The 18101-nt window shown below is 38.7% G+C and overlaps 1 protein-coding gene and 1 pseudogene across 1 annotated transcript; both read right to left on the bottom strand.

The window, feature by feature from the left end:
- Positions 1–2731: 2731 nt before the first annotated feature.
- On the bottom strand, positions 2732–4075 carry LOC149166501 (D-2-hydroxyglutarate dehydrogenase, mitochondrial pseudogene; annotated as a pseudogene).
- Positions 4076–8218: 4143 nt separating this feature from the next.
- Positions 8219–9133, bottom strand: LOC149166502 (D-2-hydroxyglutarate dehydrogenase, mitochondrial-like). The gene has a single exon (XM_089431357.1). It carries the CDS (start codon positions 9026–9028, stop codon positions 8324–8326), a length of 705 nt encoding a protein of 234 aa, XP_089287483.1. The 5' UTR covers positions 9029–9133; the 3' UTR covers positions 8219–8323.
- Between the last annotated feature and the right edge of the window lie 8968 nt (positions 9134–18101).

Below are 18101 nucleotides of genomic sequence, written 5' to 3' on the forward strand. Positions count from 1 at the left end.
CATAATATATTTTAAAGTAACCATGTGAAGTGCAAATCAATGTGATGAATAATAAGAATTCCCAATACTCTGTTAGACAATATTTCCATAGTCATGTGCACTACATTAAATAGATAAAGAGTCTGCATGCCCTAAGTGGTAAAATAGGGAATAGTTTGGATAGGAAATATCTTCATCTTCAACACGACAATTGGGATCGATGATGATAAGTGCATACATGGTTCCTCTGTGACATACATAGATTGTGCAAACAAATATTTTGTTCTCCAAGTTAGTTGGGCCAATGGAGGAGGTGGAACCTGTTAGCGCTTGAGATTTCACCTTAGGCTGAGAAAGGTAAACCTCAAGGCAACATCAAACCATTCAACCCCGTAGCTAACCCTACGGGGCAGGAGAAGGCTCTCTCCGGTCAATCTCGTAAAATCTTCAATTGATGAGATGACCAAATGGGTAACACTAATATTAGGCTAGTAAACTGATTAGAATGATTGATTTGGGGGTTTTAATTAAATAACGGGGTTTTTCTGGGCTGCATGGGCAAAATCACAGCTTCAAACAGAGAAATATAATGAACAACACAGGTTGACGACTGAGGCAAGGTAGGCAAGGAATTTAGCATCAAATCTAGTTTTAAACGGGATGGCAAGACTGGTGAGGAGCTGACAAGGGCATAGAACTGAATCCTTGTCAAACAGAAGAAAACATTGGATTGAACAAACTTATAGGCAGAGCATATAATACTATGAATTCTACCTAAACACTTCATTTGCTCAATTAGGAATGATCATGAAGTGAATGGAACATAACAGTTTACATATGAGACAAAGGGAAAACTTATGCTAAATTAACATACCACATGAATCTCAGAAGTTAGAGGTGTGAAATTTTCATTAAAAATCCCTGCAGAAAACTGTACATTGAAAGCTCTGTTCCAGCACTCAGCACTCAGAAACTCTCCCCTCTCTGACTCTCCCCCTTTTTTACAAATGAATTTTTTAATACCATAAAATCAAAATGCTGCCCAAAAACAGGGGCGCTATTTTAACTAGCACTACAAAAATTAACAAAAAAAAAAAACGTTACATCCATTCCACAAATAGAACAGTGTTCCCCAAAATCTGCTGATGATTTGGCTTATTAGGAGACAAAATCTGGAGCAAAGATCTCATGAAATCATGACTGAGGATCGAAATTGGCAAATGCATTTCTCTTGAAATCCTATGGCTAATAAACCAGAGCGCTGGGATAATTCGTTTCTCTTGAAATCCTCTGATGGCTAATAAACCTGAGCGCTGATCCCATTAAATAAAGTCTGGAAATAGGCATCGAATCCTATTCTGCTGTTCTGGCACCGTTTGAATAGCGGTCACAAAGCGTTCATTGCCTGTTGATTCCTTCTCCAATGATTTTCTTTTAATACATTAAATAAGTCTCTGTTGTAAAAGAAAACAAATCAACCCAAAAACTCCTGCGCTGTCTCACCTGAATTACATAAATAGAACATGTAATAACTTTCCCCTCGAAAATCTCTAACCAAAAAGCCTAACAATTGGAGCGCAGACTCTTATGCATCTGGTAACAGGTGTCTTCAGGTGACTTTGAAGTGAAGAGCAGTTGTCAAAGACGTGCGCCATATTTTTCCTTAGTTGACAACGGATTAAAACTTATGCGATCAATGCCAGCAAGCTCTATTTGACACATAAAGGCCTTATTTCATCTAGACGCACAATAATCGCAGAAAAGATTGGCCTAACCCATCATTCCTCAATCAACTCTTTTGGAAAATGTTGATACATCGTGACAAAAACTGAGATTTTCAAATAGTCTACTAAAACTTTATTGCAACAAAGTTGCAATTCTTTGCCACGGCTTTCATCGAGAGCATTTGAGCATAGAATAATTCTCTCCTCTGCCAAACTTGTCATATTATCACGATTTGAAACTGGTGCCACGAAGTTTGTTCTTCTTCCACGTTGCGTCTTTCTTTTCCCACCCCACAATGAGAACATATTCTCAACGCCACATTGCTAAATGAACCTTCAACAATACAAGAGCTTGACTCCAATATCGACGAGAGGCAAACCTCCAGAACAAGACATATATGACATGGCTGCAAGAGCTGCTCCACGATGCATAGCAGCACAGCAAATAGCTGCTTTTTGGAAGGATGCTTCAACCAATGATTCAGCTGCGGCCACCACCTTCTTGGGGCAGCATCGGACAAATGTTGATGTGAAGCTTGTATATGCTTCAACTAGATCAGGCTCTTGATCACAAACATAAGAGGAATTCAATGCAGAAACTGAATCTGCTGCAGTAAACATTTGAAATGTACTAATGAATAATGACCCATATTCTTCTTCATGCCCAAACTCCTCAATAACAACAGCAGCAGTTCTTATGAAACATTCATGATGTTGGAAGGAGAGAAAATTTCTTGAAAGGCAATCCATCACTTCTGACAACAGTGCTGAGAAGTTCCGACCTGAGGCTTGAATAGCTTGTGACAGGGCTTTACAAACAGCAGTTGACAAACAACCATTTTGCATATGATCAGAACTTAATATACGTTCAAGGAGTGGCCAGAAGTGTCTCAGTATGAGGATAATAGTCTCATCTCCAAGTGATGAGGAAAAACCAGGGGTTGAAAGCTGGGTGAAAATTGCACCCATCCTGTAGAATGCCCTCGCAACTAACTCTAAAAGTTGAGCATAACCAATTGAATGCTGTGTCAAACACACCATGCCCTCGTGCGCATTTCATCAACAAGTTCATATAGGTGTTGAATAGGTAGTGATAAATCATATTTGTAAACAGCACCTGCTCTCCCTAGTGCCTCTGTAATACCCTCACGTATTCACCAAAATGCAGCAATCTGATTGTAGTCTTGTGCCACACTACCATCAACAATGAGACTATTTTCAAGACAACTCTCCAGAAAGGCATCCAACTTTGCTTTGTCATGCAACTGGTTGCTACCAGTAGTCTCAATCAAAACATAGAATTTCCCCTTTGAAGAAGGTAAAGGGTTCCTGACACCTTCCAAGTGATTCAAAGCCATGTCCAAAGAAGCAAGATCCAAAAATTCGAATGCTGAGATAATCTCTCCCAATTTCCTTTTAGCTTCAGAGAGAAGTCTCTTGCAGCTCAAGTAATCTCCACATGCAAGAAAGGCAAGATTTATTGATGAAAGCCTTGGTGGTACAAGAATTGAAACCTTTGTGACTATGCCAAGGGTGCCTTCACTTCCAATGAATAATTGCTTCAAATCATATCCCGTATTGTCTTTTCTCAAGGTTCCAAGCATATCAACCACAGTGCCATTTGCAAGAACAACTTCAAGCCCTAGAACATTTCCATGAAGAGACCCATATCGAAAAAGACATATGCCCCCTGCATTTGTGGAAATATTTCCACCAGTTTGACAGCTACCTTTTGCACCGAGGTCAATGGGCATCATATACCCCTGATCAGCTAAAAATGTGTCAAGATTCTCCAGGACGCAACCAGCTTCACAAACCAAGATGCCACTAACCTTATCACAGGAAATTATGTTGTTCATCAACCCCAGATTAACAATCACCTCATCAAAAACAGGGACACTCCCACCCACGAGGCCAGTATTACCACCTTGTGGAACAACTGTTAGACATCTTGAATTACATTATTTTAGGATCTGTGAGACTTCTTCAGTGTTCCTAGGACGAAGTAGGAGTTGGCTTGAACCCTTATATTTCCTCATCCAATCATGATTTGCCGTAGCCAATTCATCTTTATCCTGAATGACATTTTTCTCTCCAAGTATATTTTGAAAATGAAGAATATCTCTAGCTTCTATCATAGAAAAGGAAGGATTTCTCTGTATTTTCGTAGCTGCAGTTCCATAAGATCTTGTCTGGGAATCATATAAACTTTCTAGCTCTGGAAGTGGAGGAAAATGAGAAAACCAAAAAGACTTGCATGCCGATTGAAAGGGCTGTCGTTTATTCATAAGCCTCATGCTGAACTTAGGGACTTTTTTTTCTATCAGTTCCCAATTGAGGTAAAACTTCCAAACATAAATTGTCCTCCGATCTATATAACTTGGAGCACATAAACGAAGCATATTCAAGATGGTGCTGACTTGCCGCCAGATGAACAATCGGAGAAGATGTTGGCAGTAATTTTGCTGCTCGGAGTTCTGGGCACTTTGCTTTGTCAAAGCCTATTACTTCTCCCCAACAAAAGTATTCATAAATATCAACATCACCAGCTGAAGCAAGACAAGCAGCAACTAGAAGACGAGGCGATGAAGATATCAGCCCAACTGACCCAACAGGCAACATCAATTTTCCAGCATCAATTTTCCAGAAGAATTCTTTTTCTCACGCGATCCCTCTCTAATTTCATCCAACACACTTGGAGATTTTTGGTTGCTCATTCAAGGCAGCCTCTGCTACATGAAAAGCTGGATTTTGATTTACATTCGATTCGTCATCTTTGCTTGAAGTAGACTGATCTTGGAAAGATTCACAGCTTGTCGTGTACGAGTAATGGATGAAGGAGCAGAAGGTATTGTTGATTTGATTATTAAATTGCCGGACTTTAATTGCTGATGATGCTTTGAATTGTGCTTGTGCAGGGATAGGAGCTTGAAGTCGTTGCCAGTTGAAGAGCTGAAGAACAAATTACATAATCTAAAAAAAAAGCAACACATTTAATGATTTCTTCTTCAAAACCCTGTTTTGAAGAAGAATCAATCTCTGACATGAGACGGAGTCTAACATCGGCTCCACTTGGGATGGCAGCTGCCGCTCCGTGGAGGTGCCAAGAACCGCAGAACTTTGGGAGAGCAGACAGTGCCTCCACCCATTGGGCAATGGAGTCATCATCAACACAACTGAAACTGAACTCAAACTGATTTGCTCTCAAGACTAAAATGACTGAAAAAATGACTTAACAATCTTTAAGCAAACTGAAACAAGATGCTGCCCTTATGGCTGCTTATTTATTTACACAACCTACTCTAATCTGCTGTACAAACAATAGATCAGGTAATGCTGAAATGCCATATTAACCATTCAAGTAAACCTGAAAATGAAGCCGCTTGAGAATGCTGCCACGAAGTCACAGATGCAGTTGCTGGCAGCCCTTCATGCACGTACTGAGCCTGGTCACGGAAAATACACCCTGATCTATCAATCAAACTGAAAAATGTGTCCATGTATGCCGCAATAGGATCACGGACGCCGGACTCTGTTGGCTGCCCCAACTCTGCGATGCATACTTCCAGCTGCACATTGTCAATGTATACATCTATAGGCAAGTTTGTTATTGCTTGTTGTGAAGGAGGAAGGATTTCCAAGAACTTTTTAGGGTCTTGGAAATCATATGACTGAATCTGCTCATCTAAATCTTGAATCTCCTTCTCGATTCTTTCAACTATTAACTCACACAGTTTAGGTTTGAAGATCTTTGAAGATAACTTTGAACATTTCAACAAATGAAACAAGGTACTGAAAAATTCTTCATTAAGTTCAATATCCACTAATCTTTCTCTAAATCCGTTTAGAGCTTCACACAAGTTGGTCACATACGATACCATTGCATGAGTGAATCAACAGGCACTGGAATGTCTGGATCGAGTTGGAGTCGCTGGGTGAATGGTTCAGCCTGCATAAGTGTCTGACTGCTGTCCACCATCAGCATCAGATCTGCACCTTGATTGCATGTACTGGGACAAGACAATCAACAAGTTGAATGTTCTCCCCAGTATGGTCGCCAGTATGTTAGCGCTTGAGATTTCACCTCAGGCTGAGAAAGGTAAACCTTAAGGCAACATCAAACCATTCAACCCCGTAGCTAGCCCTACGGGGCAGGAGAAGGCTCTCTCCGGTCAACCTCGTAAAATCTTCAATTGATGAGATGACCAAATGGGTAACACTAATATTAGGCTAGTAAACTGATTAGAATGATTGATTTGGGGGTTTTAATTAAATAACGGGGTTTTTCTGGGCTGCATGGGCAAAATCACAGCTTCAAACAGAGAAATATAATGAACAACACAGGTTGACGACTGAGGCAAGGTAGGCAAGGAATTTAGCATCAAATCTAGTTTTAAACGGGATGGCAAGACTGGTGAGGAGCTGACAAGGGCATAGAACTGAATCCTTGTCAAACAGAAGAAAACATTGGATTGAACAAACTTATAGGCAGAGCATATAATACTATGAATTCTACCTAAACACTTCATTTGCTCAATTAGGAATGATCATGAAGTGAATGGAACATAACAGTTTACATATGAGACAAAGGGAAAACTTATGCTAAATTAACATACCACATGAATCTCAGAAGTTAGAGCTGTGAAATTTTCATTAAAAATCCCTGCAGAAAACTGTACATTGAAAGCTCTGTTCCAGCACTCAGCACTCAGAAACTCTCCCCTCTCTGACTCTCCCCCTTTTTTACAAATGAATTTTTTAATACCATAAAATCAAAATGCTGCCCAAAAACAGGGGCGCTGTTTTAACAAGCACTACAAAAATTAACAAAAAAAAAAAACGTTACATCCATTCCACAAATAGAACAGTGTTCCCCTAAATCTGCTGATGATTTGGCTTATTAGGAGACAAAATCTGGAGCAAAGATCTCATGAAATCATGACTGAGGATCGAAATTGGCAAATGCGTTTCTCTTGAAATCCTATGGCTAATAAACCGGAGCACTGGGATAATTCGTTTCTCTTGAAATCCTCTGATGGCTAATAAACCTGAGCGCTGATCCCATTAAATAAAGTCTGGAAATAGGCATCGAATCCTATTCTGCTGTTCTGGCACCGTTTGAATAGCGGTCACAAAGCGTTCATTGCCTGTTGATTCCTTCTCCAATGATTTTCTTTTAATACATTAAATAAGTCTCTGTTGTAAAAGAAAACAAATCAACCCAAAAACTCCTGCGCTGTCTCACCTGAATTACATAAATAGAACATGTAATAACTTTCCCCTCGAAAATCTCTAACCAAAAAGCCTAACAATTGGAGCGCAGACTCTTATGCATCTGGTAACAGGTGTCTTCAGGTGACTTTGAAGTGAAGAGCAGTTGTCAAAGACGTGCGCCATATTTTTCCTTAGTTGACAACGGATTAAAACTTATGCGATCAATGCCAGCAAGCTCTATTTGACACATAAAGGCCTTATTTCATCTAGACGCACAATAATCGCAGAAAAGATTGGCCTAACCCATCATTCCTCAATCAACTCTTTTGGAAAATGTTGATACATCGTGACAAAAACTGAGATTTTCAAATAGTCTACTAAAACTTTATCGCAACAAAGTTGCAATTCTTTGCCACGGCTTTCATCGAGAGCATTTGAGCATAGAATAATTCTCTCCTCTGCCAAACTTGTCATATTATCACAATTTGAAACTGGTGCCACGAAGTTTGTTCTTCTTCCACGTTGCGTCTTTCTTTTCCCACCCCACAATGAGAACATATTCTCAACGCCACATTGCTAAATGAACCTTCAACAATACAAGAGCTTGACTCCAATATCGACGAGAGGCAAACCTCCAGAACAAGACATATATGACATGGCTGCAAGAGCTGCTCCACGATGCATAGCAGCACAGCAAATAGCTGCTTTTTGGAAGGATGCTTCAACCAATGATTCAGCTGCGGCCACCACCTTCTTGGGGCAGCATCGGACAAATGTTGATGTGAAGCTTGTATACGCTTCAACTAGATCAGGCTCTTGATCACAAACATAAGAGGAATTCAATGCAGAAACTGAATCTGCTGCAGTAAACATTTGAAATGTACTAATGAATAATGACCCATATTCTTCTTCATGCCCAAACTCCTCAATAACAAAAGCAACAGTTCTTATGAAACATTCATGATGTTGGAAGGAGAGAAAATTTCTTGAAAGGCAATCCATCACTTTTGACAACAGTGCTGAGAAGTTCTGACCTGAGGCTTGAATAGCTTGTGACAGGGCTTTACAAACAACAGTTGACAAACAACCATTTTGCATATGATCAGAACTTAATATACGTTCAAGGAGTGGCCAGAAGTGTCTCAGTATGAGGATAATAGTCTCATCTCCAAGTGGTGAGGAAAAACCAGGGGTTGAAAGCTGGGTGAAAATTGCACCCATCCTGTAGAATGCCCTCGCAACTGACTCTAAAAGTTGAGCATAACCAATTGAATGCTGTGTCAAACACACCATGCCCTCGTGCGCATTTCATCAACAAGTTCATATAGGTGTTGAATAGGTAGTGATAAATCATATTTGTAAACAGCACCTGCTCTCCCTAGTGCCTCTGTAATACCCTCACGTATTCACCAAAATGCAGCAATCTGATTGTAGTCTTGTGCCACACTACCATCAACAATGAGACTATTTTCAAGACAACTCTCCAGAAAGGCATCCAACTTTGCTTTGTCATGCAACTGGTTGCTACCAGTAGTCTCAATCAAAACATAGAATTTCCCCTTTGAAGAAGGTAAAGGGTTCCTGACACCTTCCAAGTGATTCAAAGCCATGTCCAAAGAAGCAAGATCCAAAAATTCGAATGCTGAGATAATCTCTCCCAATTTCCTTTTAGCTTCAGAGAGAAGTCTCTTGCAGCTCAAGTAATCTCCACATGCAAGAAAGGCAAGATTTATTGATGAAAGCCTTGGTGGTACAAGAATTGAAACCTTTGTGACTATGCCAAGGGTGCCTTCACTTCCAATGAATAACTGCTTCAAATCATATCCCGTATTGTCTTTTCTCAAGGTTCCAAGCATATCAACCACAGTGCCATTTGCAAGAACAACTTCAAGCCCTAGAACATTTCCACGAAGAGACCCATATCGAAAAAGACATATGCCCCCTGCATTTGTGGAAATATTTCCACCAATTTGACAGCTACCTTTTGCACCGAGGTCAATGGGCATCATATACCCCTGATCAGCTAAAAATGTGTCAAGATTCTCCAGGACGCAACCAGCTTCACAAACCAAGATGCCACTAACCTTATCACAGGAAATTATGTTGTTCATCAACCCCAGATTAACAATCACCTCATCAAAAACAGGGACACTCCCACCCACGAGGCCAGTATTACCACCTTGTGGAACAACTGCTAGACATCTTGAATTACATTATTTTAGGATCTGTGAGACTTCTTCAGTGTTCCTAGGACGAAGTAGGAGTTGGCTTGAACCCTTATATTTCCTCATCCAATCATGATTTGTCGTAGCCAATTCATCTTTATCCTGAATGACATTTTTCTCTCCAAGTATATTTTGAAAATGAAGAATATCTCTAGCTTCTATCATAGAAAAGGAAGGATTTCTCTGTATTTTCGTAGCTGCAATTCCATAAGATCTTGTCTGGGAATCATATAAACTTTCTAGCTCTGGAAGTGGAGGAAAATGAGAAAACCAAAAAGACTTGCATGCCGATTGAAAGGGCTGTCGTTTATTCATAAGCCTCATGCTGAACTTAGGGGCTTTTTTTTCTATCAGTTCCCAATTGAGGTAAAACTTCCAAACATAAACTGTCCTCCGATCTATATAACTTGGAGCACATAAACGAAGCATATTCAAAATGGTGCTGACTTGCTGCCAGATGAACAATCGAAGAAGATGTTGGCAGTAATTTTGCTGCTCGGAGTTCTGGGCACTTTGCTTTGTCAAAGCCTATTACTTCTCCCCAACAAAAGTATTCATAAATATCAGCATCACCAGCTGAAGCAAGACAAGCAGCAACTAGAAGACGAGGCGATGAAGATATCAGCCCAACTGACCCAACAGGCAACATCAATTTTCCAGCATCAATTTTCCAGAAGAATTCTTTTTCTCACGCGACCCCTCTCTAATTTCATCCAACACACTTGGAGATTTTTGGTTGCTCATTCAAGGCAGCCTCTGCTACATGAAAAACTGGATTTTGATTTACTTTCGATTCGTCATCTTTGCTTGAAGTAGACTGATCTTGGAAAGATTCACAGCTTGTCGTGTACGAGTAATGGATGAAGGAGCGGAAGGTATTGTTGATTTGATTATTAAATTGCCGGACTTTGATTGCTGATGATGCTTTGAATTGTGCTTGTGCAGGGATAGGAGCTTGAAGTTGCTGCCAGTTGAAGAGCTGAAGAACAAATTACATAATCTAAAGCAACACATTTAATGATTTCTTCTTCAAAACCCTGTTTTGAAGAAGAATCAATCTCTGACATGAGACGGAGTCTAACAGAACCTTTTGGTCACCCAGTTACTCATGCGATTTCAAGAGTGTCTGAACATCCTCATGCATGACTTCTCTGCATTAAATGCTAATGACTGACAACATAGAAAGGCATTTGACTAGTTTGATAGAGTTAATGTTAATTTTAGATAACAATGGTATGTTCTATGCTTAAGAGCAATTTTACTTCAATTTTCTTATTAGCCTAATATCAATATCCATGCTAGCAATCACATCAACATGATAGTAAAATGTAGATAGAACATAAACAATAACAGTAGAAGACAAGCCAAGACAAGAGGACACAAGATATGGCGCTAGGCATGGACAAATCCTAATGTGCGGAAACCCTTTGATCAATTCTTATTATTCTTCAAAAGTTCAGCAGAGAGAGCGAGTACAATATGCAATATTCACTTGCCCAATCACAGTGAAATTTGTCCCAACAAACAGTAGCTACAAAAAGCCCTAAGCAGAAGTCAACGCTGGTCAACAGTTCAGAATTTGACCTCCAAAACAACTTGGTCAAACTTGGTCAACTCGGCCTCCAACAACAAATCAAATCAGCCCAAAAATAGTTTGAAAATATCTAGTCAAATCTGGTCAACAAAAGTCAATGTTGTAGTCAAACCCTTCTGTAGTCAATGTTGGTCAAATAGTATGGTTTGCCTCGATTTTTGTGCCCATAAATGTGGCCTGCCCAAACAGAGATATCCCTCACAAAAGCACAGTCAAATAGGTCAAAGTTGTTGGTCAAAACACTTCCCGCATCTTCAGTCAACCTTGGTCAATGGCTAGAACAGAACTGCCCTTATTCGCGCCTGTGGAGAGTTGCCTCAGAAATCTGTACCCAATCAATGAAGGAGAGAGATACGTAAGTGAGTGAAGTGTCTAAATGAGGAGGAGGCACCTTGTATTTAAATGCAAACGTTGAGGATGAATAGACGTGGTTGTTGGGCTTTTGATCCTACATTAGTTTGCTGGCTGACCTTGACAATTTGTCCATAAACAAAATAAATTCATAATTCCATTTGTACATGTCAGCATGAGATGATCTTCAGATCAATCCTACACCTCTCGGAGAGAGGAATCCAATAAAAATATTAGTTGCATCATAAGAGTTGTCCAAGGTGAAGTTTGGCCCTAGTTGCCAAATTTAACAGTTAAGATGTGGTGGGCTTTGCTGTCAATAACTACACACTTTCAAAGTTACGTGGTAAGAATGTCATTCATGGGTATTGTGCCTTTGGAGGTGATAAGGGATTGAAAACAATTGTGTAACAATTGCATGGATGTGTTCAAATGGATGAAATAGATGACCATTGCAAGCCATTGACAACTTATTTTAAACATTTTGCTCAAGTCTGGAAGTAATGAGGAAGATATGATCTGTTATCAAAGTTAAACATGGCATAATTTTTTTTGAAGGATCTGAAACAAGAGTAAGTGTACAAACAATTGTAGCGTTAAAGGAGGAGGTATAAGGAGATGCAGTGGGGGTAGGGGAAGGCAAAGGAGGAGGTATCTTTGCTTCAGTTTAGCTCCTATTCTGCTACATAATCATATCATATATGTTTTTGATACGCCATTGGATGGAGTGATTCTTAAAGAACAATCAGAAGAGGAGTCATTTGTTGTCCGACTCTGTGATTGTGACCCTCATTTTGATTTATAAACACCTGGTAACAATAGTTCATAGAATAGTAGTAGCAGTCAACTAGAGAAATGAAGTAAAATTAGATTGTTTGGATGTCGAGCTCTGAATTTGGTGTGGGTAGGAGGGTAAAGCTATTAGTACCACCATCCCACCATTCATTTAGTCGACAACTTGAGCCTATTAGGAAGGATGGCTACTTTTGGAAGGTGTAGGAGCACCTCATCTAGACATGTAGCAACCTCTTACTTGATCTTGATTAGTTTCTGCCTACGCTTATGTTGATGCTTGTGGGCTTGAAATCGAGTTAGGTCCCAATGTGTAAAGTTATAATTTGGGTAGTCAGGTAGATCACAACCAAGCAACAGATCTATCATACATAGTTTGAATAATCCAACATATCAACATTAGTAGCTCAATAAACAACACCACTTCAAGTTGTTACATTATTATATCATGTGTTTAAAAAAAATTATATTGTGTTTTAAAAAAAAATTATATCGTGTTTAAAAAAAAATTGAAAGGTAATGTAAGAAATGAACGTGGATGAGCACTCTTGAATATCTCTGTGCGAGAGCCAAATGGTAGAGCATGAGTCCTCACAGACGGTAGAGTGAGTCCTCTTTGGGTGCAAAACTCTTATAAGCCTCATTTCAAATGCAATTTTTTGTTCACAGTTGTAGGGTGTAATATCTATTGGTTTTGCATAGAATGTAGTTACTTTTGCATATAATTTATGTTTAACTATTTTTTTCCTTTTAATATATAATTTGCAATTTACGGTTAATATCTCATGATATTTTCAACATCATTCTAAGTTTCTCTTACAATTTTTTTTGTCTAAGGTTAAGATTTCTCACAAGTTCTTCATGTTTCTAAAATATTTCTCATTAGATTTCTATTTTTACACTATAATACAATGGATGCCTAAATTCTACCCCATGCACTTGCTTTGTAAAATGAATCTCATTATCTTTTTCTCCTTCCTCTTGGGAAAAAGATATTTTTCAACCTTTTCAATTTCAACAAGAATGAAGTTATAATCCTTATTACTTACTACCATATTCCAACAACAAAACTTTTTCAATGATGCCATCAAGGTTTTGTAAGTAGATTCTTTGCAAAGCTTCATATGTGTAGCACATTTCTCAATGGTTTTGAGCTTATCTTGTACCCTAGTTCTATGCTCATCATAGTTCTAAGGGATTTGCTTACTTCATGGCCCATCGTTATGGTTGGAATTTTCCCTTTCAACCTCTAAAATTTGTTTCGGTTTTATATCATCAACATTATTATCAACATTTTTTTCCCATGTTATAAGGTTCCTTGATCTTAGCCTTTTCTATAATCGCAAGGTTTTGGCTTCTAATGTGTGCAAATTCAACAACGTGGCAAAATGACCTAGGCTACCACTTAGAAAAGGATGGTCATCCTCTTCATTATGACCTGGGCTACCATAATTTGGCTAAGGAGTTTTGTCATATTGGTTATGTTGTTAGTTACATTTCAGATTATTAGGTTGTCACATGTTCTATCCAACATCGAGTTATATGTATTGTTCTTAGGGGAAATAAACAAATTCTCCCTAGAAAAGATATTTTTTTTCAAAATTTGTTGTGCTTCCATCGATGATATAAATTTTTATCAACATCACCCTCACACACCTCAAAATTATTAATACTCTTAGTATCACCAAACTTTTATGTGGCAATATCGCTACATGATGCAAGGTTGCCCATATTTAGGCCATGATTAGTTCACGTTCCTTTACATTTAAGACTCTTATTAGCTTGTTCCATGTTTTTTCTGCGCAAGGAAATTGACAAATGGATGCATCTTCATAAGGACGCTGAGTCCACATATTAGTATTTTCACGATGGCCTTCAATATCTTTATTGTTACAAGGGTCCTCATTACATAATATAAAGAAAGGCTAGCCATTTCCTCTCATTTTGAGGATGATACCTAGGGTAAGGGAACAAGACTAGTTCAAAGATAGGGATCAATTTGTTACAACAATATACTTGTTAAGGGCGCAACATGTCACTTGTCGGAAATGAACTGGGGTAGGGAGGATGACACTCCTCTCAACCACTTGAGTTGAGCCTTACTTTCCAGTTTCATGATCTTTGTATTGTCATTTTTTTGTTCTTTTGTAGCTTCTATGCCACCTTTAGCCAATTTTATAGTGAAATCCTATGCCCTTAAGGGTTCAAAGATGCCTTCAACTTCTTTTACTAGAATTGTTTATAGACTTCAGGGGTTTTATAACATAGACTAGGTTTGCTTATATGTAGTTTTTTGACTTTATTGTACCTAGTTGTCCGATTGACTTATTTATGGTCCTTTGTTAGACACTGGTCTTATGCTAGTTTTTCTTGTTTGCTAGCAACCATTCTTATTTCTTCCAAATCCATGTTGTTTTTTGTCTAGGGTAGCCTCTCCACAGATGCATTGTCTCATGACAATTTAGTACACCTAAGTGAAATGCTCTAGTTATCTAGGTTTTGAGGAAACTTCCATGTGAAGATGACATTTTCAGTCATATAGGCTGCACATACATTGGTTCCTTTCAAGGATCAAACCTTGATCTTCACTTCTTAAAGTAGAGTAAGGATTGTCCCTAATACCACCTTCTCACTAATGTGTTTTTTTGCACATGCTCTAGAATGAAGTTCAAATGCAAGCCAAACTTGAATGAGGAAATGAAACATTAAAGTATACCATAATATTCCATTCCAAGCTCTCTCTATCCATGCATGAAATGTTCCTTTCAAAACTTTTTCCTCATGAATTGCCTTGTTAGGGATTTTTCTGTTTAGGAAGTGATTTCTTCCATTCACATGTCCTCTCCAAATACCAGTCTCACATTTTCCCTAGAAAAGCTAGTTTTTCCTGGTTTTCCTAATTTCTTATCCTCTTCCTCTATCTATATCACCTAATAACAGGGCTACAACTTATTTTTTGTAATGTTCTCTTTGTTGTTTAAGTTTTGCCTGGTTTTCCTAATTTCTTATCCTCTTCCTCTATCTATATCACCTAATAACAGGGCTACAACTCATTTTTTGTAATGTTCTCTTTGTTGTTTAAATTTGGGTACCAAAGGACAAGTGGTTCCCTAAGGCAGACTTTGATATTTGGCGTAGGGAAAAGTGTCCAAATTTATTTGTATTTTTCTCCTAAAGTGACTTTATAAGTGGTAAAGTTACATTCTAATTTAAATGTGACTTTATAAGTGGTAAAGTTACATTCTAATTTAAATGTGACTTTATTAAACTCAATGAAGAATTAGAAAGTGAAAAAGTGACTATGGAAGTAAAAGGCTAAGTGGGTGAGTTAAAAAATACAAAGTGAGAATTAAATGCACATTTATTTTCATCCCTAGATCTAAATGAATCTCAGCCATTAGATATTAGGGTAACACAAAAGGTCATTTAGAGAATCAAAGGAGAAGAGAAGAGAAAAAGATCATTCATTCTTTCATGAGCATTAGAGAGAAAGAGAAGAAAGAGCAAGGAGAAAATTTTTGAGCAGTGAGGAAGTGAAGGAGAGCAACAAGAAAACATTTCAGCAAATTTGGACAACAACTTTTATCAGCATGCATCCCAAGGCAAAACCCTACAACAGGAGAGACACAGAAATCGAGGAAGAGGGACATCAGCAAGGGCATAAATTTTGAAGCAAATTTGGGCACAAATTTTGAGGCAGTCGTATTGTTGAAATCCATATGGTCAGTACAATCAATACAACAAGTTGTTGGCACATTTTTCGAGGTAGGCCGTACAACATTTAACGTTGTTTATTGCTGTAAAAATTTCTATTTTGGCTATTTGCTGATTGGCATGATTTTCGAGGTGGAGATCAAGCACAGAAATCAAGATAAGTTGTAATTTGTGGTTGCTGGAATTTTTACTATGTATTTTAGTTTCTTTGTAAAAGCATTTTCAGAAATAAAGAAGAGTTCTCAAACTGGTTTTCCCCAAGAGTTGTAGGGGGTTTTTCTAGGGTCACATTGACTAAAAATAACTGTGTTATTTTCTGTGTGGCTGTCATAATTTTGTTGTGTTTTATTTATGCAATTTCAGCAGTTGTGAAATCTCTAAATTTGTGTTTTCAGAAAATATTGTCATTTTCAGATTTTAGAATTTTTTATCATGCTTGGATTTAAAACTAAATGCATGGAGTGATAAGGAAAACTAATAACTGGAGTGGGGGTTGAAATTCTTCATTTGTTAGATTTTGGTTAGCTGGGAAGGTATTTTCGAGAGAGGACAACCCACCTAAAAGTAGTTTATTGGGCAATTTACCCAAAAATGTTGGTTTAGGACCAAAAGAGAAATAATTAATTATTCTAAGGGTTAGTTTAAAACCCTAAGTTCTAATGGTTTCCTAAATGACCCTAGAGAAAAGTATATAAGGAGCCTCAAGCTCATGAGACATATCAATGAGAAGGACTTCATTGTGTGTGAAGACTAAAAGGATGTAGCCCTAGAGAGCCAAGTCTCGAGGTCAAGTAGGGCTGGAAAAGAAGTCGAGGTTTGTCCATGAAAGAGGTTGAGGGTTTCTGTTGTAGGGATCATGTATCTTTAGTACAAGGGAAGGTGGATCTGTGGCGGAAAGTAGAGGTAGGTCACAACAGAGATCAAGATACTAGTTGCAACCTACAAAGCACTTGTCTTGTAGCAGAAAGGGGCAAAAAAGGTCTAGTTGTAGATGACAAGAGACTTGATTTGAGGAGTAAATGAAGGGCTGAGACCTACATGACTAAGATCTATAGGCCAAGACCTAGATCAGGGGTTTAGGGCTGGATAAAGGGGCCTCTTGGTTAAGCTAAGTACCCAAGAGATTACAGGGAGAAGGCCGAGTTTTGAATTTCCATGACACTCAAGAATCTAGTTTAGGTATTAAAATATCAAACACAAACACCACTCAAATGCCACAACACTTCTACTTTACACAACAAAATAACAACCATCAGCGAATCAACTAGTGCACATGACATTTTTTTTAACCTTTTAGACCCACTACTTGTTATATTGCAATGTAGACTACAATAGTCCTAGGGCTCTCATATTATGGATCATGGCCTTTACATACATCCTTGACACAAGGACACAACTAGGGTTTGGTGTCAACTGCGATAATTACCAATCTACCCTGAGCAAAGTACACTTGACCTACTTGCTGATGTGGTGCCCCACAACCCTTTCAGTCCAAGGCACCTTGAACACATTTGGCGAGTCTTCTTGCCTCCCAATCTGCTGATCACTTCATCTTGCCACTGTCAATGATCACAACTCCCTTGTGTGTCACTGAACTTTGGCCCAATACTAGCCTTCTAGCTCCATTAAGAAGTTTGGTCATTGGGTCTTCTGGAACTTCCCACTTATCAGTGAAGTTTTCCCCTTTGCAACCCCTAAACTAGGGCCTCATCACTCTGCCTCCTAACAACTTATTAGTCCTTCAATGATCACTGTGCATGAGGACTTCTAAGTCTGGCTTCTTACAATAGATAACTCCTTCTACCCACTGCATGCTCACTAAAAAGAAACACTATTCACAACTTTGTTTGTGAACAGTACTTAGCTACCTTCATAGAGTGTCTTAACTACTCTAAGATCACTGTACTAAGGCCTTTTTGATCTGCCTACTTGTCAACCTTTTGGTCACATCAAAATGCTCATCTTGGGGCCTATAAATTCGCCCTTTTAGATCTCTGAAATGCCTCTTGCATTTTTTGATCTAGGGCCCAACAGATTTGCCCTCACACTGTGACATATCAGCTGCTTTTGTCACTCTTCGTAGGGCCACCATAGTTGACCATACACAATCAACGCCATGACTAATGTAGGGCTTCAAATACTACCTTGTCTTCTACAATTTGTCTCCTCAAATTGCCCAGATCTAGGGCTTTTCCAAGTAGCCCATTAACAGCGATAAAATGCTTTCTATATGTTTTAAGGGATGATTACAACTGTTGTTCAAACCCTTGAACATACCTTCTCTTCCTTTACTAAGTCACCCCTTTCACTATCCTTCCTTCTCAAACTTCTGCCCACAACAAAGAGTCATTTTGCCTCCCTTTCTAGGGTCTCGGTCCTCTTCATTCATCCCAGATCTGGGCTATTCTTTCACTGAGATTTGGACAGATCATAAGATGCCTCTTTGCATAGGAAGAAGCCCTAACTGGGGTGTATCAAAACTGTTAAACAAGACCTCATGGAAAACCC

The sequence above is a fragment of the Pinus tabuliformis genome, chromosome 5_1, assembly GCF_031772625.1.
Source record: "Pinus tabuliformis cultivar Carrire ecotype Pingquan chromosome 5_1, CPIR1, whole genome shotgun sequence".
In the NCBI taxonomy this organism is placed as follows: domain Eukaryota; kingdom Viridiplantae; phylum Streptophyta; class Pinopsida; order Pinales; family Pinaceae; genus Pinus; species Pinus tabuliformis.

What these genes read in the sequence shown, in the direction of transcription:
- LOC149166502 (XM_089431357.1), bottom strand. Translation starts at nt 9,028, where the DNA reads ATGAACAACATAATTTCCTGTGATAAGGTTAGTGGCATCTTGGTTTGT.